This window comes from Aspergillus multicolor (assembly GCF_047715735.1).
Source record: "Aspergillus multicolor strain CBS 133.54 unplaced genomic scaffold BDW74scaffold_55, whole genome shotgun sequence".
NCBI lineage: Eukaryota > Fungi > Ascomycota > Eurotiomycetes > Eurotiales > Aspergillaceae > Aspergillus > Aspergillus multicolor.
The window spans coordinates 58,810-81,584 of record NW_027396006.1 but is presented as its reverse complement, the minus strand read 5'-3'; the positions used below and the strand labels follow the sequence as shown (position 1 = coordinate 81,584).

The window sequence follows — 22,775 nt, the reverse complement described above, 5'->3', positions numbered from 1 at the left end:
TAAAATGACGGTTATCAAAGGCTGACTGGTAACCTTCATCACATACTTTACATATCACACATCAAAGGTAAAGACATTCCACAAACAATAATTGAATGAATACAAAAACAAACCCAGCACGAAGGCATTCAATCAAAGAAACCGCTACACCCTTTATGCTCAGAAGTCTATATAATCACCCACACGCCCTGCCTGCATGTCAACCCATCAACCCACGCCCAACCTCTCTAAACTAACCTTGTCAACTTACAAGACAAAAAACTATCTACCATGGAAGTCCCAGCCCAAATCCTCACCGCAACAGTAGACCTGGAGGCCCGCAAAACCGCCTCCGAGAAACGTAACGAGCGCGCCCAAGCCCAAGCCCAAGCCCAAGCCCAAGCACCCCCAAACCTCACCACTGGCACCATAGCGGCAATCAACAAGCGCGGGTGCCAAAAGCAGTCCGTGCTACTAATCGCCCAGATCGCCCGATACCTGCAGACCAAGAAGATCCCACACCAGGAGATCTTCTGCGGGTGCCGGCCGGGGACTGCCGATGGAATCGACAAGTGGCAGGTGTACGTTATGTTCGGGGCGCCGGATATTACCGAGGACACACGCGAGGAGATCCGTGACGCGCTCCTTGAGATCTTTAATGTCAAGGAGCTGGAGCGGGATGATATTGTGCGCAAGTCGCCCGGTGATGTGCCGTTTACGCTGATTATGGACTGGAAGTATGCAACTGATTGGGAGCATATGACACGTCTTAATATCTTTGATGGGACGGTCTACGTTACGCAGGTGGATGGCGAGGTGGATATGCGGGAGATGTTTGAATATGCGAACAATATTCACTGGGACTCGCGGCTTATGGCGTCTGTTAAGAAGTTTGATGATGCTTTTCAGGGTAAGGAGCCCCCGCGGAAGGTTTTGAGTTTGGAGGAGGCGTTGGGGAAGATTGGGGTGCCTAAGGTGAAACATGCTACTTTTCAGGACAGTTGAGACAGTTTGTCAACTATTCTTGTGAACTTAGACACTGTCCTGCTGTTCTGTGTTCTGCCGTTCCTTGTTTTGGCAAGGGTTCTCTATGTGCCATTTCTCCCTTACAACGGATACATACACTCATTTATTGAAAATATATAATATACAATATTAATGGCCATAATAATTTCTGTAAGTCTTGATTATAATATTACTCATATCAAGTAAATTTAACTTGATATTCTCGGATTCTCCTACCTAGGTAAGATAATTCAACTTCCTATCTAAGGGAGGTATGGTAGTAACCCATAATCTTCTCCCTCGACACTGGTAATAACTTGGCCTTCATAAATGATGATTGGATGATAGGATGGAAGGACCGCGTTAGCTTGAGCATTAAATGGATAAACGCAAGCACTCCGAATGGAGCAATATGCCCGTCTCACGGCTTTCCGTCACTGATAATGGCTGCAGTCAAAGTGCAATGGTATGAGTAAAGTGTCTATTCATGAACCAGGGAACAGGATGAAAGACAGGGGCTCAAAGAAATCTGTTAGATGAATGAAGATGAAACAACATGGAAGAATCCAATCCAAAGAGACCCGGAACTCTTGCCCCAGTATTTCAAGGCTTTATGACCTGATAACGGTGATAGGGTAACCGTAGAAAACTGCATTATGCGTTTCAGCCATAAAATCTTGGTAACAATGGAAAGACCTAGCACAAATAAAACCCCCAGTTCGGGTCTTTAAGCCCTAATGATGATAGATACCGAATTATAAAGAATGTCCTCGCTTCTAACCTTATGCCCTCGATTACGAAAGAACTTTCAAAAAATGGGACTCCTATTGCCTTCGAGTCTTTATGCCCCCAAGAGCATAAAAGGCCCTCGAAATCCCGTCGTATACCAAGAAATCATCCATCTCACACTGCTCTCATACAAGCACCTTCGCTACTCACAACAATCCACCACAACAACAAACTAAACCTTCAAAATTTCCCAATTCACCGTTCCAACTAAAATGGCAACCAACAGCAACGTCGACCTCTACCGCAAGAACGGCCTCTTCGCCACCCCCCCCACGACCCCATGCGCGTCATCACCTTCTCCCTCCGCCTACAAGACCGCAAACCCTCCGCCGAAAAGGCCGCTGAGGAAAAAGCTGCCGCCGGCAATGCCGGCCTCCTCCGCACAATCCAAGCCGTGGGCCGCCGCAAGAAGTCCATCGACCTCATAAGCGGCGTGGCCTGGTACCTGGCGCACAAGAAACTGCCCTACTACACCGTGCAAGCAGCGTACAACGTCGCAGCCGCGACGTGGCAGCTTTTCGTTTTCTACGGCGGCCCCGCTACAACGCTCGCCGAGCGCCAGGAGATCGAGACGACGCTGCTCTGTGATACTGTGCGCGTGTGGCCGAATGAGACGCACGATGCGACGAACCTTGAGGATGTGGAGCGCGTTAAGAATGCTTTTCGCGCCTGGGACGGGCCCGGGTGGAAGTCTATGACCAAGTATGAGGTGTGCCGGGGCAAAATCTTCGTTACGGAGGTCGATGGCTGCCAGCTTGTGGAGGAGCGGGCTGCGTTCAAGCGCGTCTTGCAGGGGCTGCCGGTGGAGCGCAAGGAGCACACGCTCGAGACGGCTCTTGAGTTGTTGCGGGCTCGCAGCGTGGTTGCTAATGTGGACTGGGAGGCTATGCCTGAGGCGGAGTTCCTTTGAACTTAGCCTAGTTGATGGGCTTTTGTGAGCTTGAGAGTCAAGATTTGGATCACATATTTTTGCTTGTTTTATTGTTTCTTACTTGATTTGATTCTGGCTGGATGGCCTTGACCTTGTCATATACACTCCCTTGACAGAAATCAGAAAAACGAACTGTTTTTCTATACCCTTTCATTGACTCTTGTGTCTCGCATGTCCCCGCTGCTTTTAGTAGACCAGCACGTAGTATTTTCTATAGACTAACCCGGTATATCATATCCCATTGAGTTTTTTGAGCTATTCTTGACCAGTTCGAATCTCCGCTGTGCCCTATAGGGGCCAAAATGGCTAGATATTTACCATGATATATCTATTGTAGATATCTATAAAATCGAATTGCACGTGTAGAGACACAACCGATGGTAAAGTAGCTGATTGTTGAACTTCCATATACTTGTTTCCATCATATAGGTATATCAATAATTTAACATGATCCCAGCTCGGGCTAGCAGTGCACCTACGATATACTCTCCTTGTTCTGGTTAAATCCATCATGTGAGAGCATGTTGAGCGTTGTTATGGGGCAACCTAATGAGTCTTTGGTATCTCAGACAGCAAGTCGGATTTCTAAAAGTGGGAGATTTCATTGACATGGCTTGATAGTATGGTACTAGAGGGCATGTCTACCAGTTACCATGATTGAATCTTCATATAATGATTGATAGAGGAATAAACTACCATAGACCCGGGCCCTTATGATCAGGTCCGAGCACCATGAGTGGGTTAAAGCGATCCGTGGGATATCAAGATGCATTAGACACACCCAAGACTCTATCTTATTTTGCTTTCATTAGAAGAGGGAATACTCTTGCTTGAGTCCCATGGCACTTCCTTTGGATCAACGTTGGAATGATCTGGGCTCATTTATCTCCGACTGGTTGTAAGCTCCATGTTAGAGAAGCCAACTTGGAAGTCAGAAGGGGTAACCAACCGTATTTAAAAAAAGGATAGAGATTTATTAGAAAGAGTATTTGAGTCTGGTACATGCAAGCAACGAGTGTAAAACGAAATGTAAATGGTATATTGATCAACGAGAGGACATTTTTCTACATGCATTGATGTATGGGGATGACCCATATCAGCTTGAAATCACCCATACTATGGTAAAGAACGAACTACGGACTCTGCACAGCAGACACAATCAGCCCATCCAGCATCTGCCCCGGACTCGACAAGATCAACCCCATTAACGCCTGTTCCAGCGCCAACCCCCTCTGCTCCTTATAGCGCTCCAACCGCGGCGACTGTATCATGCCCAGCCGAATCCCCATGAGCGCTTGCTGCACAGCATCGGCACCCTCAACCATCGCCCCCTCGAGCCGCGCCAAAACCCCGCAATCCCGCTGCCCATCCCGCTCAACCAGATACGCTCGCCCTTGCCACACAACCAGCCGGCTCATCCCATACCACTGCGCCTGCCCGCCCCACTGAGCCTCAAGGCCAAGATACACATCCGCGAACGTGTTATCGACACTGGTAACCTCGACATCCACATCCAGCGGCGCCGTGAAGAACCGCTCGATGAGTTCCTGGCGTATAGATATGCGCTTGGTATCGGTGAGTTTCGCGCGCCCGAACGCAACGTATACTTCCCAGCGGTTACTTGGCGTGGACGGCCGGTACCCCGTGTACAGGTAGTAATGTGTCATGTTCTTCCCGCGCAGGAACCAGGCGACGGCGATGAGGAACTCGTGGGCGATTTGCTGGCGGCTGCGCTCGGTGAAGGCCTCGGCGTGCTCGGTTGTGGGCTCGGGGGTTAGCTCGTGGTTCACGAAGTAGGACCATTCGTTGAACTCAGTGCGGATCTCGAAGGAGGTCTTTAGGGACTCCATGTTTAGGGTTGCGGTTAGGATGTGCCCTGTTGTGGGACTGGGGTTTGGGGTTGAAGAGGGCATTTTGGGGGTTGGTGGTTGAGAGGTTGCGGATGGGATGGAGAAGGGGGAAATCTAAGTCTTTGGTCAGCAAGGCTGGATTGAGACCTACCAAGGTAGAGGATGAGGGTTTGATCGATGGTGATTCTCATGCTTTGGTAAGAGGGTTCCTGGTCGTTTATATAATGATGTCCGGATGTTGCTGTCGATGGGCAGATATATAATTCTATGGTTACGTATTCTTTGTTAGTGATGAACGCCACTGTCGCCAATCTGGTTCCCTTTCAAGATAGAAAGACAATTCTTCCATCACAACGTGGTTGTCTTTCAGAATCTTCAAATTGACTGTCTAGAGTGCAGATGTTGTAATGGTGGGAGACTTTTAGTGCAGAGATCCATTGGTTCCCATTGTCTTTCTCCCAAGCGACGGAACGAAACGGAATCATAGCCTTTCTTCTCTGGTAACTCTTCCTGTTTACTACCAGGGTTGATATCAGGGTCACTGAATACGAAAATGCATACATGGGGTTACTCGCCGTATAGCGATCTTCGAGGCCTAGATTCTCTGTATGCGAGGACTGAATAACTTCAGTGGATAGTAGAGTAATAGGTATTTTGGTCCTTTAACAACCTAGGACTTTTACATGGAAATATTGTTGCATGGGTGAGATTTTGACGAGTCAGCGTCAGAAGCAAACATTTGGAAATAGGAAAGTATTGCAATGGCGGTTGGTTCTAACTATGTTGCTTTTATGTGAACTTTACCATATATAACATAAATGGTTTCATCTGCTCAGCCCCAATACCATGCCATCTAGAGCGACTATTAAGTGTCATGTGTCATGTAACCCTTCTAAGCCACCTCGAGGAATCTATAGTGTCAAGGCGTTCTTTCATCCATCACCGTTCACTGCCCCGGGTAGCATTGGCTGCTTGAGCCCTCTAGACGCCTTGTGAAATCGGACTGTCAATCAGTCATAACTGTTATTATAAAATTTACATAGAAGACAGTCAAAAGGGCTTGAAAGAGGTCTTTCGGGCTGAGTGGGCCCTGAAACCGGACCTGCCGACTGCCGAAGAAGCCGAATCGTGATTCGTGAAGCGTTGGCTGACTTCAGGTTGGCTTCGTCTCAGGCTTCTATCTGATCTAGCAGCAGATAAGACAGAGGTGTTCACTCCGTAATGGCCCAGGTTTGAAGCATGCAAATATGGAATCGTTTATTCTTGCTGATGGATTGCCACTTGGGCTGCAAGGGAAAAAACGCTCGAGGGCCGAAGTAGAGCCGGGACCCGGATGTCTGGTTCCCGAGTGCCGAGTGGAGATGCCGCCTGAGACTCAAATCTAGATGATGCAGACTCTGAAGATCGAGGATGTGATGAGACATACAGTAGTCTATGAGGATCGAGATCCTCGTGGACCACGGTCTTCTAAGTTTTACCCTTGGATCACTCCGCACATTGGGTGTATCACTCTGAAGATCTGTGCTTCAATTCTGCCAATGCGATTTATCATTATATTCAGCTTCAGCTATATGAACTACGAGTCATATCCCGATGCATCCGCCCACCTGTCAGCCTGTCAGGGAATTGTCAGCACGGATCTTCGGCATCGCAAGGTAATACTAATAAGATTAGGGCTTCAGGCACTCGGGTTATCCGAGCAGGGACTCTTGGACTATTGGACTATTGGCCCGCTAAGATTGAGACCCACTTGGTCGGCCCAAATTCTTGTTCCTGGAAGACACAGAAGCAAGACTTTTTCTTACACTCTTCACACAAATCTGTCCCTACGCCTTGGCAGGTCTCATGTCTGCCTGGGGTAGAGTGTCGTTCGTTGCAGGATACCCTCGTTTCAAGAGACATGGACATTGAAAACAACACCTGCACTGCTGATGACAATCACTTGTAAACATGATCGAACGCCACTGGGAGGCTTGACTGACCCAAAATTCAGGGACCACCCCTGCACCACGTGGGAACCGGCACATGTCCTCAATAGGGCTAGATCTCCTGTCATCAGCCAATCTCATGCCCCTCTGTCCCTGTTTATTATGGCCGTACCTGACTCATACGTCATTCCATCGACCCATCGGCTTCGATAGATCTCTTCTAGACTCGCACTGCTTCAAACAAGGTCCTGTTTGCCGGATAAAACTTGCATTGTTTGGCCCCCAGCGGAGTCTCAGGCCCGATTCATCTCGTTTCGTCTCCATTCTCTCGGACTGAGGACCCTCTCGCCCTCAGCTGGGGCTGTTCGTGCGCAAGGTTTTCTGGCGGTGATGTCGAGGCTTCATCCTATAAAGTCAACCCGATGCCCCCAGATCTGGCAATCCCTGTCGACCCCCCTGTCCATCTTCCCTACCCCAGTCGTTCGTTTAATCGCTCGCCATGCGTCTCAACCTGGCCGTAGCGGCCGCCTCCGCCGGCCTCGCCGCCGCTGGCGTTCTCCCGCGTCACGCCGAGTCCGACAAGATCTGTGCCAATGAGCTCTGGACAGGCGAGGTCCTGCACCTCTCGCTCAACATCATCGAGCACCCCATCATCGTCGACGTCGAGCTTCAGCACAACGCTGTTGTCACTGTCGACAAGACCATCCTTATCGAATGCACTGACGCTCCCACTCGTTTGTACACCACCGTCACTGCTACCAGTACCGCCACCGTCACCAAGACCATCTCTACTGCTACGATTTCTACCGCCACTGGCCTTCCTGCCCAAACTTCCACCCAGTCTTCCATTTCCGCTCCGGACACCATCAACAAGGGCGTTGAGGTTGACGGCCAGTCTGTGACCTCCACCCGCCCTGCCACCACCACTTACACTGCCGGTACCTCCAATGCCTCCGGTGCCTCCGGCGTCTCCCCCGCCAGCACCGAGACCAACCCCGTGGCCGGTGGCTCCGCCGTCGGCACCGGCGTCAACACCGACCTCTACACCATCAAGCCCACCTACACCTCCGGACGCCCTGTCACCTCCACCCTCTACGGCTCCGGCACCCCCACAACCTACACCTACACCCCTGCCAAGACCCCCACCTCCACCCCCTCCTCGACCCCCATCACCGGCGAGTTCACCGACTGGACCAAGTTCAAGGCCAACGGCGTGAACCTGGGTGGCTGGCTCGAGCAAGAAAAGGTCTTCAACCAGTACTGGTGGGACCAGTACGCGCCCGACGCCGAAGACGAGTGGACGTTCTGCGAGACACTCGGATCCGACTGCGGTCCCGTGCTCGAAGAACGCTACGCCTCCTTCGTGACAACCGCCGACATCGACCGCCTCGCCGCAGTGGGCATCAACACTCTCCGCATCCCCACCACCTACGCCGCCTGGATCAGCGTCCCCGGGTCCCAGCTCTACACCGGAAACCAGAAGGAGTACCTCCGCAAGATCGCCGTGTACGCGATCGAGAACTACAACATGCGCGTTATCGTCGGACTACACTCGCTCCCGGGCGGCGTGAACAACCTCGACATCGGCGAGAAGGTCGGCAACGACGGGTGGTTCTTTAACTCCACGAACCTGGCGTACTCGTACGCCGCCGTTGAGGAGATCCTGGCCTTTTTCGTGGAAACCGGATACCCCTGGGCCTTCACCATCTCGCACCTCAACGAGGCCTCCGATAACCCGACTGCCTTCGCCTCCCCCAACACATTGACTGCCAACGGCACCGCCTGGATTGTCCGGTACACCCAGGGCGTTCTGGCCCGCATCGCAAAGGTCGACTCGCGCATCCCCCTGATGCTGCAGGACTGCTTCCTCTCCGAGGAACATTGGTCTCCCTACTTCGCGACCGGCACAAACATCGTCATCGACCAGCACGTGTACTACTTCGCTGCCTCTGGTGTCTATTCGCAGTGGGCGAACGGCGCGATCTGCGGACAGGCCTCTGTTCTCCCCGGCGACGGCAAATTCCCCGTCTTCGTCGGCGAGTGGGCGCTGCAGACTCTGTACTCCAACTCCTTTGACCGTCGCCAGGAGCTCTTTGAGACGCAGCGCTATGCTTGGACTAAGTATGTTGCCGGTGGATCTTTCTGGAACATCAAGCATAACTCCTCTGCGGTGGTCGATGGCCAGGGTACGCAGAAGGATTACTGGTCTTTTGAGAACTTGCTTGATGCCGGGATCGTAAGGGCTCCAGTTGCCAATTCTACTTACTGCTAGATGCTCTGCTATTTGAGGCAGATTAGCATAGAATAGCTAGAGGTTCCTTGGGTAGCGCATCTGCGCACTTATAGGTGCGATGCTACTCCGAGTTTTCTATACCTACATTCATACATCGATGTAATATAATGAGAATGACTCTTCTTGTCTCAAGACAATCCTATTCCTTGCTATGATATAGTCTAATAAATACATATCCCGGGCTTTCTACTCGTGTACACATAGCCTGGAGCACCATCAGAATACCGTATTAACCCCTGACTCTGCCCATTCTCTGTAGTGTATGGCACTTCTGACAGCATCCTCTCTTAAGTACGCCTTGAGGCGAAGCAGAAGTACTCTGTGAAAGCCATTCAATGATGATAGAAGTGAACTCATGGATAAACCGCTGGCTATCTGTTTGGCGGGCTATGCTTACCTGCTACACTTGACGGATGAAATACGTATATTCTCTGTTCTCCGATCAATATGTCTACGTTGAAGATCATACCTCTACCATACATATTTCTTCTGCTAGGTGTACCTAAGTAAGAGCAACCTTGATCCCATACGTTACGTGTCGCCCTACTGGTATGATAGCATCAGGGTACCCTACCTAGGTAGCGCCATTAGGTTGTGTATATTAATGCTATTAAGTCGGAAGTGGGTATATCACTAATTCTCACTTTCCAGATTCTAAACCCCTCCAGAATGAGCCCTTACCCAACTGCATCAACTCCCTCCAGGACTGAAGTCAACCCCAAGATCCGTGCCGCTTATTCACCACCTGCATCAGCCAATATTCGGTATCATACCTTGTGCCCTGCACACGCTTAAAGAACACTCCCACTCAACAACGCCCCCGGAAACAACTCCTCCAGCGCCTCCCACGCCGGCTCCCCTCCAACCTGCAAATCCTCAAACGCCGGACAAGCAAGATCAACCAGGGGCGCCGCCAGCGCCTTCGTGATGAGGTCCAAGGGCACCGCCAGCGTCTTGTAAATTCCACCCAGCGCATTCGGACTCAGCAGCTTGAGTGCCTGGAACACGAAACAGAGGAGGTTGTTCCCTTCTAGCAGGGTTGTGGCATTCAGAACGCCACCAGTCAGGTCCGAGACGTCGATTCCTGTGAAGCTGTTGACGGTGCCGGTGTTGCCGCCGATGCTGGGATGCGTTAGTAGGATAGCCGGGGGAAAGAGGGATAGAGGGGAACGGGGTGTGTACCTTGCTAGCTCGGGATACTTCATCGCCCAGCCGAGAAGGTCGACGTTCAGATCGAGCATGCCGTAGTCGACGGGTCTACGGTGCCAGCCTTCGGGGATGCGCTCGTGGCCTTTGGTGTAGGTAAGGCCGTCTTCGTCCGTGCCGGTCATGCCGTAGAAGCTGCGGGCAATTTCCTTCGCTAGAGAAGACGTTAGCTTGGAAGTTTTATTCCAGCGTCTCAACAAGAGACCATTGATGGAGGATTTGCATACTCAAAACCTGCTCCCCCTCCTCAACCGAATAATTCCCCAACAACCTAACATTAAACGCATACCCCGCATTCCGCGCAAACAGACCCGTAACAGGTCCATAAAAGAAATCCGGGTTCGAAGCTTTACTCTCCTGGAATCGTTTCGCCGCACGGTCCGCCATCATATCCATGCTGAATGTTCCATCCTCATCAAAGGAATCATACCACTCCATGAACAACGTCTCGTTCATAGTCGACGCGTCACCAGTCACATACAAATCGTCACGCGTATTCGACGAGTCCGACTCTATCAGGTTATGCGAGCCGTTGAGGCCTTGCGGTTCGCCTAGTAGACCGAGTCCGTTGCCAAGCAGGTTGTTTATGCCCGTGTCGCGGCCGCCAATGGAAAAGCTGGGGCTTAGCGAGAGCGGGTTGCCGGTCCAGACTGTGCCCATTGTTGTGAGGAGGAGGGCGAGGTCCAGACCCATGCCGAAGACTGGATGGAGTTAGTGATTACGTTGGGTGGAGGGATGGGGTAAAATGGTATGGGATGGATGGACGGACCCTCGTTGGCGGCGGAAATTGCTTCGGTGAACTGGTCACGTCAGTCTATCTCTAGATCTTGATCCGGTATCAATGTATCTTGGAGCATACCGAAACAACACCGCTGCGCGGGATATATCCGTGATTCGCAAGGGCGTTCAGACCGGGACAGGGGCCGCGTTGGTCGCCGTTTTCGAAGTCCGGTGCGTAGAAGGCATGTTCTCCGGTCACTGGTGCGCATTGGTCAGAATCCCCTGCTAGACAAAGATTGGGATTTACAACATACCCTCGATAGGCTTGTCCGATGAGCTGACAAGGAGGCGTTTCTCATGTTGCTTCTCCTTCAACTGGTCGAGGACCTGGGCTTGGAGTTCGAGCAAAGTGCTATCTTTGTTAAGCTTCTTGTGGCTGTGTATGCCTGCTTTGTGGGCATGCTCGAACGAGGGAAAAGCGGCAGCACAGGCTGTCAGGGAAGCCAAAGCCCAGGGTTTCATGGTGGTGAAACAAAAAGACAGTTGAAGGAGTGACGGTAATGAACGGACGGTTAAGGCTTCAACCGGAACTATGATTAAGTGAAAGTATAAGGAACAACAAGGACAAGAAGAACTATCTACGGCTGTTGACGAGTTGGTATACATCCGGCCATGGTTAAAAATCAAGTATCTCTTACTCGCCAGGGCCAAGGGGCAGCAGTCAAGAATGAAATTAAGATTTTCCCAAGCAACTCAGAGAATCTGATTCAGAGCTGAGCTTGGGGAGTGCCAAGATCATTAGGGCCTTCTAGGGTCGTCGCGGAGCATGGCTCGTGGGCCCTTGGGGTAACCGGGGGCTCCATGCGTCTCCACCCAGAACAGGGCCGCAGCTGTCAGGCCTCAAAATAGATACTGTGGGGTATGAATTCTCCGACTGCCAGGGCTGGGGAAAACGGTGCTGCCGATCGTAATCTAGCTATTGTTTATCGGGGGAAATGCTGGCTGGTGCCTGGGCTAGGCGCAGAGTTGGGGCGGGTTTACCTGCCGTCTAGGATGACACGGGTTGAATTGGGTATGTCGTCAGTTCTGCCTGGGATTCTGGAAAGATGTTGTCCCCGCGCGAGATTACGACCTGCGTGTCTCCCCTGCCTTGAGCTGGAGTGCTGGGTGTAGAAGGATTCTTTCCCTTGCAAGCTCCTTCATGCATTCGTTCTTTGACATGACTATCTCATTCTTTTGATTTCTTTATCTTTCGTTTGCTTACCTTCGTCACTCATTTATCGAATATAATCATGAAGTTACACTTGTTTCTGGCGTTGGTGACCGTCTTTCTATCGCCAGTGACAGCTAGCCTGGCCGAGCTGGCAAAGGCTCTACCCCCATGTGCTGTGAGTCAATGACTTTGCGGCCGGGGTTTAGACCAAAGGCTAACCCACCTATCTACTTAGCTCGAGTGCTTCACCGAGGCAATCCCACAGTCGTCATGTAGCATGACGAACCAGACATGTTTCTGTACGGATCCCGAGTTCACTGGGCTAGTTGAGCTCTGCGTTGCTAGTTCATGCACTATCCATCATTCTCTAAGTATGTTGCCCCGTCTAGAATATTTGCACATTGATGATGAGAATTTGCTGACCGGCTCTACAGCTACCAAGAATGTCACACAGACATCCTGTGGCCAGCCCGTACGAGACCGCACCAAAATTGTCTCGATCACTGGGCTTGCGGGCGGCGCTATCACCGTCGTTGTCTTTGCACTGAGGATCCTAGCGAGACTGCCGTGTTGTGGAGGGCAGCTGGGCTTGGATGACTGGACGATGGCGTTGACGATGGTATGAATTAGCTCTGAAAGAGGCCTAAGTGCTACTATGGTAGGGCGATGATGATTGACCATTGTTATAGTGCTGCGTCGTCCCCATCTCCATCATGTCCTATGTTTGTATGTCTACTCGTTCATACAAACACAACAGACGTCCCCAGCTAACTAAAGGCAGTGGCCGAAGACGGCCTCGGAAACGACATGTGGGCAGTCCCCTTCAACAACATCACACAAATCCTCTACGTGCATCCCCCTCCTACCTCCAAAATCCCATCAAACACCCCTCTAACCCTGTTAGATCTACTACTTCGACGAGCTCCTCTACCTCGCGGGCACAGGTCTCACAAAAATCTCCATCCTATTCTTCTACCTGCGCGTCTTCCCCCGGCGAGGCTTCAGAACCGCAACCTACATCGCAATCGGGCTAAACGTGGCGTATATTCTGATTTTTGACCTGATCACAGCGTTCCAATGCACGCCCATCCGCGGCGCCTGGCACCGCTGGGACGACGCGACCTCGTACCAGTGCCGCAACATCAACGCGCAGGTTTGGGCCGCTGCGGCGGTTAATATGGCGCTCGATGTGATTGTTATGCTCATGCCGCTGCCGGAACTGTGGCTGTTGAATATGTCCTGGCGCAAGAAGGCGTTTGTGATGTGTATGTTTAGTTTGGGGTTGTTGTGAGTTTCCTGTCTTAATGATACCGTTCTTTGAGGCTAGGTACTAATTTGATGTAGTGTGACGCTCGTCAGCATCCTCCACCTCGAAACACTTATTGTCTTTGCGAATACGACGAACTTGACATGTAAGTTCACCCACCCAACAAACCGGAGCTCCTCTAACAATTGGAGGAAACAGGGGACTACGTCCGCGTCGGCTACTGGAGCACCATCGAGATCCACGTGGGCGTGATCTGCGCATGCCTACCAGCAGTGCGGGCATTATTCCGGCGTATCTGGCCGCGTGTGTTCGGGGATACAACCCGGGGTGTGCTTTCCACGTCCAAGGAGAGCAAACTACGGAGTCAGTCGTTGGGGACGGGGACGGGATCAAGGCTGGGGCTGAAACAAGCTATGGTTGATGATCACTTTGTGCCGCTTGTTGAGGTGGGGACGAGGAGTGAGCTTGAGCATGCCGAACATGGGCGTGGTTAGGATGGATAGAATGGAACGGGCAGGAGGTTAGGGTTACCTGGGTTAGGGTTACCTGGGTTAGGAGGCTGGTTGGCACTAATGTCAGGTACAGGGGGCTATGGGGGCACGCATGCAGGTACGGGACGGGATTTGGGTTTTGGGGGAGATAGGTAGTCATGCTTCAGGATCATTAGCTAATTATAAGTAGTATTAATACCCGTGGACACACATCCCCTGCGATATCATTGGAATAATCAATAATGACGTCTTCACCCTGCGCGCCTCCTTGCAAGGGATATAGGTACCCTAGACCCTATCCAGGAATTGTAGGAAATTGAGATGGTCAGGCTAACAGGGATATACGCAGCCCAGACTGGGGTATCCTTCGTGGCGTATACTACGAAACAACCTTACAATGTCCCTGCACTGGCTGGGCCAACGTCTAATTCACAGTGGAGTAAACTGGGGCTGGCAGGGACGCCGTCTCGGACCGTCGACCGTTGTGGCGCGATACTTATGCTCCATGGGGTAGGTGATCGTCTGCTGTATATTAAAGTAAATTGTGTGCCTGAACAGGGTTTCCGAGAGCTGGCATTCCCCTGTCTAGCTTCAATGCTTGACTCTGGGGGTCTGACTCGAACTCCAGGAGGTTCTCTATCTTCGTATACATGCTGTACTTACGAACCTTCCTCAGCCCTGGATATATCTAGGGCCAGGGATATGGTCTGACGTTGAGCAGCAGGCATCCGCTCTTTCCTTTTTCCCAGTCTCTCCTTCCTGTCCAACTTCTGTCATTCATTTCACCTGTCATTCTCTTCCATAGTTTTTCTCTTCCCACGCCACAATGCTGGCAAAAGGCTTAGCCCGATTTCTTCTAACAACCCTCCTTTTCCGACCCTCTATAACAATCGCGACAAACCATCATGGCCACGCCCATCATCACACCCACCGAAGCACCTCCTCCAACAACAGCAATGGCACCGAATACGACTACATAATCGTCGGCTCCGGTGCCGGCGGCGGCCCCCTCGCGTCCCGTCTCGCCCGAGGCGGATACAGCGTCCTACTTATCGACGCAGGCGACGACCAAGGGGATGCCCTGCACCAGCAGATCCCCGCGATGCAGCTGCACTCGACGCAGTACGAGCCAATGCAGTGGGACTACTTCGTCAACCACTACGATAACCTGACGCGCCAGGAGCAGGACAGCAAGATGGTGTACCGCCGGCCGGATGGCGAGTTGCACACCGGTGCGAATCCGCCTGATGGCTCGGAGCCATTGGGGATTCTGTATCCCCGGTCGGGAACGCTCGGTGGGTGTACGGCGCATAATGCTATGGTGTGAGTACTACCCCTGGATACTGAGTTGGGGTGGGATGGCGGACTAATGTGATGAGGGTGTAGCACGATTTACCCCTACGAGCGCGACTGGGATGACCTTGCGGCGCTTACTGGCAACGAGACGTGGTCAACCGAAAACATGCGTGGGTACTTCCAGAAACTCGAGGATAACCGCTATGCGCCTAGTGATATCGTCTCTCACGGGTTCGGCGGATGGCTGCAAACCAGCCTGACGCAGCTGACCCTCGTCGCCAAGGACATGAAGCTGCTCTCGCTGGTCATCGCCGCAGGCACCGCAATGGGACAGAACCTCGTCGGCAAGGTGCTTAACACCGTTACCGGATTGGCAGGCATCCTCCTCCGCGACTTGAACACCGGAATCGCAGGCCGCGATAGCCAGGAGGGCCTCTTCCAGGTCCCGCTCGCTGTCAAGGTGCCCGACTACAAGCGTACCGGACCACGAGACTTCCTGCTCGACACCGTAGACCAGGGCTACAAGCTTGACATCCAGCTTACGACACTCGTAACCAAAGTCCTCTTTGACACCTCCGGCTCAATCCCCCGTGCCATCGGCGTCGACTACCTCCAGGGCAAGAGCCTCTACCGCGCTGACCCCCGCGCCTCATCCTCATCGTCAAACGGAACACCCGGCAGCGCATACGCACGAAAAGAAGTCATCCTCTCCGCCGGCACATTCAACACCCCCCAGCTCCTCAAACTCAGCGGGATCGGCGACGAATCCGAGCTGTCAAAACACAACATAACAACCCTCGTGCACTCACCCGGCGTCGGCAAGAACATGCAAGACCGCTACGAGACCTCCCTAATCGGCAAATCACCGACCGACTTCGCCCTAACCTCAAAATGCACCTTCCTCTCCCCAACACCCGAAAATGACCCCTGTTACACCGACTGGGCGAATGGGCTCGGCGGCAGTCTCGCGTACAAGGGCACCTACAGCACGAACGGGATTGCCATCGCTATTCTGAAAAAGTCTTCTGTTGCAGAGCACGACGAGCCAGACCTCCTTATCACCGGTGCGCCTGGTAATTTTCCTGGGTATTACCCTGATTTCCCGCAGGTCGCGCTCGGCGATGCACAGCATTGGGCGTGGATTATTCTGAAGACGCGGTCTCGAAATCGCGCGGGGACTGTTGAGCTCAAGTCCACAGATCCCCGCGATATGCCGGTTATCAACTTCCACTCGTTTGACGAGGGGACTGTCGCCGACAATGCAGACGAACTCGATCTCCAGGCTGTGTACGAGGGCATGGAATTCAGCCGCAATATCTTCGACGCCCTTATCCCGCTGGACGGAGACTTCAGCGAAACCTGGCCCGGCCGCAATAATGTTACTACGGAACAAGAAATGAAGGATTTCGTGAAGCAGGAGGCTTGGGGACACCATGCTTGCTGTACGGCGGCGATTGGGGAGGATGGGGATGAGATGGCGGTTCTCGATAGTGATTTCCGCGTCCGCGGGGTTGATGGGTTGAGGGTTGTGGATGCGAGTGTTTTCCCCAAGATTCCCGGTTTCTATATTGTGTTGCCGATTTATATGATCTCGGAGAAGGCGGCTGATGTTATTTTGGCGGATGCGGGGAGGTGGTGAGGGTCTCAGCCTGAGGTCAGGATAGAGCTGTTCGAAGTCTAGGCGTATTAGTTAGATTTTGGAATAATAGTAATTATAGTACCCTAGAAGCTGCTAGCTCATATTTTGGTTTGCCTGTCTCCTCTTTTTGATTAAGGCCAGTTATCACCGTCACAGCCGGACCGTTCCAGGGTACGAAGCCCTAAGTCGCCACCTGTCTCGATACACCATGATTTACCACCCAATGATTCCCTCATACAAACCAGGAAGATACATATTGTCCTCTATTACTAATACATTCGACTGAACAAAAAATTATTCGTTGTGGTCAGTTTTTGATTTTACGACAAGCTGCCATATCTAGGGAGAGTCGAGGGGTCCAGATGTCCGAGTGGCCATCTCAGGTGTGGGGTGCGGAGGCCAATGTCTCGGAGACCTCAATAGACTTTGACACTGCATGGCAAGGTCGAAAACAGTCGAGGGACTCACAGGGTTTGAACTTAGTGGCGACGTAAGGGTTCCTGAGAACATACAAGTGTGTTGGAAGATACCCTAGCTACAAACTTCTAAAGATACAACGGCTTCTCTGCCGGTGTTCTCGTCGACAATCTCAATCTTACGAACAATATATGCTGACTGAACCCCGGGGTACCTTGTCCTTTGAGGTTGGCTGACTCTGAGCAGCGATAATTTGCATACTCAAGGAATGGAGAAATTGACGGGATCGTGCGGCACGTCGGAGCTCAGACTCGCGCTCGGTTTCACAGTTGGAGTCGAAGGCTCACTCGGTGTCTTAGTATAGGCGTTTATATTTGACTTTCTGGTGAAGTGGTCTTGGCCTTCAACTTGTTGGGCGAAGCGTATGTTCCTTCGACATTTAGCCCGCGCGCCGAGAGCGTTCGCTTATATGGTGCAAGCCACCTATTAATTCCCAGAGCATAGTTCTCTTCGAGTGGCATGATGCTGCTAGGGTAACACAGGAAAAGCCATTATGCAATGCTGTGGTCATCAACCGGTCAATGTAGTCGGCTTGTCCCCGGACACCCCATTGAAACAGGATGGGGCTGATCCGACCCCGATTCTATGGAGTACGCCTTGACCAGTTCGCCACCAACTGTTCCAGCCCGTGTGTGATGGGACCAAGGCCTCGCCCGAGCAGAAAAGTGGATATCAACTTTGTCTGCTTACTGGACGACTCCAAGGAACCCCTGGGCGCTAGAGGCTTGTGCTACTGCACGATAAGCATGCAGAAGCAACTTGTCTTGTGCGCTGGCCCAGTAGAACTTCTTGTCTGTGTATCCGCCCCTGAACCCCTGTTCCAGGCCCCCCGTGTACCTTGATTCTGTGGCCATCGAACCCCAGGTTTCAGCCGCACACTGAGACTTCGGCGCCAGTCCGATGCAAGCGCCGAGATAGATCGCGCGCCAAGATCGGCGATGCCTGTGACCAGTTTAGCTGTGTTTCATTCTCAGCCTGACTAAATGCTTACCTGCAGAATAGTCATGGATCAGGCTATTTTGTCGGGAATGTTCCCGGCATTGGACGCCTGGGCAGGAACGATGGTATAAAGACCGCACTCCTGCATGACAGCCGTCTTCTCTTCTTCTACTGCAGCACACAAGCAGCAAGACTCAAATCAGATCTACAATTACCTACCATCCCGAAATGGCCCTCCTCACCCTCGCAACAGCCCTCCTCTCCCTCACAACCACCGCAACCTCCCAATCCATCACCCCACCCACCGGCTGCCCCCTCCCAACCTGGGAAGTCACGACCTTCAACTGGTACAACGGCTCCAAATCCCTCGACTGCATCCACAACGCCGCGGACATCGCGACCAAGGGGTGTCTCTGCGCCGGCACAGGCGGGTGGTGCTCCCCCGACGGCGGCGAAGCCGGCTGCAAAGCGCAAGGCGGCAGCTGGGTGAACGTATGCTACACGGGCATGCCGAACTACGAGCCGTGGGGGTACGGGCCGGCGCAGCATCTGAGCTTTGAGTTCGCGGATGGATTGTCGTGTGGCGACCAGTATATCGGATACCGCGTGCACGATATCGGGAATGGCGAGAGTAACTGCGGGTATGCAGATCGCGGGCAGGGACGGATTGTGAGCTTTTATGGCAGCAGCAATGAGGATGTTTCGACGGGTCGTATGGATTATGTGCTTGGTTCGGGTCATGCGTTGACCTGTGCGAATGGCAGCCAGATTACGTATTCTGGCTCGGTGGAGTTTGAGTTGGATTGTGTGCATGATGCATTCTTTAATGCGACTTGTACTGCGGAGCCCTTTGAGATTCCGGTGCTGAGCTATGAGTGGGTTTGAGGGGGGAATTGGTGTGGTTGTCAAGACTACGTATTTGATGGTTATGCCAGTCTTGACATGGTGATTGGCAGCGAGCAGTAGGGGATAAGGATAAGAGGTCAAGAAAAGCTCTACTGTGATATGAGCCTTTGTACACGGTTCAAGGCTGATTTGCTTGCGCTGGCCGGGATAGATGGAAGGTATCTATGCCAAAGTGATGATAGCCATCTCTTGTTGTCGAAAAATGGTTTGAACTAGAACGAGTTGATGAATTCCATTTTGGCTATAAAGAAAAGCCACAGAGTACAAACAACAACCTAGAACTCCAACTCCAACTCCTCAAGCCCACCAATCAAAACCCTAAAACCAACTCCAATCCTCCCTCTCCCAATACTCCTCAGCCGTAACCAACCTCCCCCGCACCCCCTCCAACTCCCTCGCATCAACCATAACATCGCCCTTCCCAGCTGTCCCCCACATCCTCGGTTTCCCAGCAACCTCAAAGAACCTAATCATAAGGCCCAGCTCAGTCCCCCACATCCCATGCAGCGCCTCATACTGCTCAAACGGCACCGACAAGACCGCCAGCTTCCCCTTCCCTGCGATCTCCGCCCATTTGGAGAAGTATTCTTGCAGTTCATACGCGCCCGTTGTGACGTGCACGTATCGGGTGCCGTTCGGCCCGCTTGGGACTTTGTCGGCTGGGTAGGGGTGCTGGAGGAGACCGGACACTGTAACCCCTATGTTCGTCACCGGGCCGAGGGAGGGGAGATACGATGACGAGGACGCGGGGAGGGGGAGGATGTATTGCCCCGCTGGCTTCTACAGTAGTGATGAATTGGGTCAGCTGAGCGGTGCATGACGGTGACTGGAGGTAAGGGTATAGGGTAGCGGCTCCTACCGAGTAAACCGGCGTAAACGGCGGATAGGCAAAGTTACTCGCATACACGCCCGTCAACAGGATAACCGTCTTCGAATTCAGCACGGGGTCGCGTTTGATATACGCATCAACGTCCGCCTTCGCATCGAAATGCGGCACCTGCACCTCCCTGCCCGTAAGCTCCCGCGCCGCAGGCAGGGTGCTCCAGAAGTACGTCTGCAGGGATGGAGTCGCGGCCGCGGCGCGCGCGAGCTTCACACCTCGTTCATATTCGATCTGCATTGCTTTTTCGGGGCCGATGCCTGTAGCGAAGGGCTCGTAGAAGTCTGTTACGGCGAAGATGGCGGCTGCGTCCGTGAAGGCTTGGACCAGGCTCGCTTCGTCGTCGAAGTCTGCGGAGACCATTTCTATGCCGCGGGCAGCGAGGGCTTGGGCTTTGGTGCTGCTGGTGTTGCGGGTTACGCCGCGGATTTTCCAGTCGCTGTTGGAGGTTAGAAGGGCGTCAATTACGCCGGAGCCTTGGAGGCCTGTTGCGCCGGTGACTACGATGAGTTTGGACATTTTGAATGCGGTGGGGGTAGGGTTGGAGCCTTGGGATGAGTATGGTAGTAGTTGGTGTTAGGTCGAATCAATAGCAATTTGGCTCCCTCCAAGGGCACGTACGGGGGTATAAATACCCAGGTAGGTCGCTTCAAGGTTACGATTTCAATGCAGGGTCCTACCTAGACCTGCCCGCTTGCCTACATTGATTCGTTGACTCTTCGTAAGACGCCGTAGAGTGTGGCACTAACCCGCCAATGGAGAGAGTACACGAAATGTGCATACGAGTGGCTTGTATGCTTCTTGGCAGGTCGTCAACATAACTCGCCCTGGGATCACTAATCAGCAAAATCATCCGTACCAGCTTACATCAACAATTCTCAGAGAATGGTCTAGATTCAACAAATCAATGGCAGCCGCGGTAAATACAGGTCCTACCTAATGATATAAAGGTATGTTTGGTATTTGTACCCAAACAAGCGCCCATGCAGCATTATCCCTAGTCAATATCTCAAGCTAGCCACATCCTGCTTTTGCCATGGAAAACAAAAAGTTGATCCTAGTCATCGGCGGCACTGGTGCCCAAGGCTCACCCGTCGTCAAGGGTACGCATCCCAACCATCATACCTCCCAAGCATCCGATATCTCCCATCTAACCTCATGAGGTACAGCTCTCTCCGCCACAAACCGCTACGCCGTCCGCGTCCTAACCCGCGACCCAACCTCCCCCCGCGCCAAAGCCCTAGCCGCCTTACCACACGTCACACTCCACCAAGGCTCCCAAGACAACCAGCGCGATCTACACTCTGCCTTCCGGGGCGTCTATGGCGCTTGGGTAAACCTAGACGGATTCACGCTGGGCGAGAAAAGCGAGCTGTTCTACGGGATCCGCGCGTACGAGATCGCGCGGCACCACGGCGTCCGCCACTACGTCTGGGCGAACTCTGACTATGCGCTCCGCAAGGCTGGCTGGGATGAAAGGTATCACTGGGGCCATAATGATGCCAAGGGGCGGATCGGCGATCTGATTTTGGGTCATGGGCAGCAAGCGGGTGGTATGGTGACGAGTCTGCTGACGACGGGGCCGTATATGGATATGCTTTTTGATGGGATGTTTGTTCCTGAGGAACGGAAGGGGGAGGAAGGAGTGGAGTTTGTGTGGGAGAATCCGGCTGGTGAGTTTTTCAGACGAAAGTTGGGGAGATGAGGGCATACTAGTCCCTTTATTAGGAGGAGCTAACCAGGGCAACATCTAGCGGACGGCAAAATCCCCCTCATAGCCCTCGACGACATCGGCGCCTACACGCTCTGGATCTTCGATAACCCATCTATATCCGCAGGACTCGATCTCGAAGTCGCGACCGAGCAAGTTTCCTTCACCGAGATAGCGGCTACCTTCACAAAAGTCACGGGTATCAAGGGATTCCACCGGCGCATTCCGCTCGACGAGTACCTCCCCAAGGCGGAGCCGTACCCGGGCGCCTACGCGAACTGGACGGTGCGCCCGGATGAACAGGGCCGCGACGAGTCGTTTATGACGTGGCGCGAGAACTTCACGGCTTGGTGGCGGTATTGGAGTGAGGGGAGGGGCGCGACGAGGGATATGGCGATGCTAGATCGGATTCATCCAGACAGGATTCCGAGCCTCGAGGCTTGGATGCGGCTTAAGGGGTATGATGGGAGGAGGAGGGCTGTGCTGAAGGATATAGAGGGGCTTAGGGGGGAGGACAGGGTGGAACGGGGGTAGGCACTGGTTAGTGATGAAGAGCTTCCCGGGCATAGATACCTTGACGTTCAATGATCCAGGGAGTAGGTAATGGTCAATGGGGAGTGGGTGTATGTAGACCCAATCTTGGGATTAGGTATCTCATAAAAGGCGCCAAACTTACCCTACCTAGGTATGTAGTAACAGATAGCAATAAATCTTCAGCTCTAGGGCAAATTCATTCTCAAGGCGAGCCCTGACAGCCCATTGCTCGCGTAAATGGCGTATCAGAAAGCAATTTTCGAGGTCAGGAAGAGGAGATAGATAAACCCACAGATGAATAAGTAAAATCCTTCAAATTCCCAAGTGCTTGAAGTGTCTAACCTACCTGCATGGTTTTCATGCTCACTGATCACAAATCACTGTTGTAGCAGACAAAAGCCGAGGTTACGATGGCTCAACTGTGGGACAGAGAAATTGATTAGTGAACATTTGAAAAGACCCAGGCTTTCAATTTCGTTGGTTCCGAGGTTTTATTGATTCCTGCTTACATGAATAAACGTCATGATATCAATAATCAGGAATTTAGGACGCCGCGCCAGACAGATTTTATTTTTCTGAACATGAACCACCCGCTATGATATAAGCTCTGGGTTTCAGATATAGTACCGCTCAGTACCCACCCTCGGCCGCAGGTTGCAGTCGGGAAATTCGACTGAAGAAGTCTGAACGAGTCCTAAATTTGAACCCTGACGTACCAACA

The 22,775-nt window shown here is 52.5% G+C and overlaps 9 protein-coding genes across 9 annotated transcripts; 6 read left to right on the top strand and 3 right to left on the bottom strand.

The window, feature by feature from the left end:
- Positions 1-270: 270 nt before the first annotated feature.
- BDW74DRAFT_184087 (uncharacterized protein) lies at positions 271-984 on the top strand (the record flags this gene model as incomplete). The annotated part of the gene is made up of 1 exon (XM_073730706.1): positions 271-984. The coding sequence occupies one exon, from the start codon at positions 271-273 to the stop codon at positions 982-984; it is 714 nt and encodes a 237-aa protein (XP_073577810.1).
- Positions 985-2,053: 1,069 nt separating this feature from the next.
- Positions 2,054-2,683, top strand: BDW74DRAFT_184086 (uncharacterized protein; the record flags this gene model as incomplete). Its single annotated transcript, XM_073730705.1, has 1 exon — positions 2,054-2,683. One exon carries the CDS (start codon positions 2,054-2,056, stop codon positions 2,681-2,683), a length of 630 nt encoding a protein of 209 aa, XP_073577809.1.
- A 1,154-nt stretch (positions 2,684-3,837) lies between these two features.
- Positions 3,838-4,617, bottom strand: BDW74DRAFT_184085 (uncharacterized protein; the record flags this gene model as incomplete). Its single annotated transcript, XM_073730704.1, has 1 exon — positions 3,838-4,617. The coding sequence occupies one exon, from the start codon at positions 4,615-4,617 to the stop codon at positions 3,838-3,840; it is 780 nt and encodes a 259-aa protein (XP_073577808.1).
- A 2,364-nt stretch (positions 4,618-6,981) lies between these two features.
- Positions 6,982-8,754, top strand: BDW74DRAFT_171768 (glycoside hydrolase superfamily; the record flags this gene model as incomplete). Its single annotated transcript, XM_073727362.1, has 1 exon — positions 6,982-8,754. The coding sequence occupies one exon, from the start codon at positions 6,982-6,984 to the stop codon at positions 8,752-8,754; it is 1,773 nt and encodes a 590-aa protein (XP_073577807.1).
- Positions 8,755-9,566: 812 nt separating this feature from the next.
- BDW74DRAFT_184083 (peroxidase family protein) lies at positions 9,567-11,223 on the bottom strand (the record flags this gene model as incomplete). Its single annotated transcript, XM_073730703.1, has 6 exons — positions 9,567-9,897; positions 9,958-10,135; positions 10,209-10,682; positions 10,751-10,781; positions 10,841-10,959; positions 11,016-11,223. 6 exons carry the CDS (start codon positions 11,221-11,223, stop codon positions 9,567-9,569), a joined length of 1,341 nt encoding a protein of 446 aa, XP_073577806.1.
- A 770-nt stretch (positions 11,224-11,993) lies between these two features.
- On the top strand, positions 11,994-16,607 carry BDW74DRAFT_171765 (uncharacterized protein; the record flags this gene model as incomplete). Its single annotated transcript, XM_073727361.1, has 9 exons — positions 11,994-12,089; positions 12,150-12,285; positions 12,349-12,533; positions 12,692-12,763; positions 12,819-13,201; positions 13,259-13,326; positions 13,380-13,521; positions 14,609-14,995; positions 15,059-16,607. The coding sequence occupies 9 exons, from the start codon at positions 11,994-11,996 to the stop codon at positions 16,605-16,607; spliced, it is 3,018 nt and encodes a 1,005-aa protein (XP_073577805.1).
- Positions 16,608-18,142: 1,535 nt separating this feature from the next.
- Positions 18,143-19,193, top strand: BDW74DRAFT_164069 (uncharacterized protein). The gene has a single exon (XM_073726201.1). It carries the CDS (start codon positions 18,252-18,254, stop codon positions 18,906-18,908), a length of 657 nt encoding a protein of 218 aa, XP_073577804.1. The 5' UTR covers positions 18,143-18,251; the 3' UTR covers positions 18,909-19,193.
- Positions 19,194-19,247: 54 nt separating this feature from the next.
- BDW74DRAFT_189548 (uncharacterized protein) lies at positions 19,248-20,347 on the bottom strand (the record flags this gene model as incomplete). Its single annotated transcript, XM_073732001.1, has 2 exons — positions 19,789-20,347; positions 19,248-19,709 (listed from the first exon to the last, which is right to left on the bottom strand). Exons 1-2 carry the CDS (start codon positions 20,326-20,328, stop codon positions 19,248-19,250), a joined length of 1,002 nt encoding a protein of 333 aa, XP_073577803.1. The 5' UTR covers positions 20,329-20,347.
- A 498-nt stretch (positions 20,348-20,845) lies between these two features.
- On the top strand, positions 20,846-22,054 carry BDW74DRAFT_189547 (uncharacterized protein; the record flags this gene model as incomplete). Its single annotated transcript, XM_073732000.1, has 3 exons — positions 20,846-20,912; positions 20,979-21,482; positions 21,564-22,054. 3 exons carry the CDS (start codon positions 20,846-20,848, stop codon positions 22,052-22,054), a joined length of 1,062 nt encoding a protein of 353 aa, XP_073577802.1.
- Between the last annotated feature and the right edge of the window lie 721 nt (positions 22,055-22,775).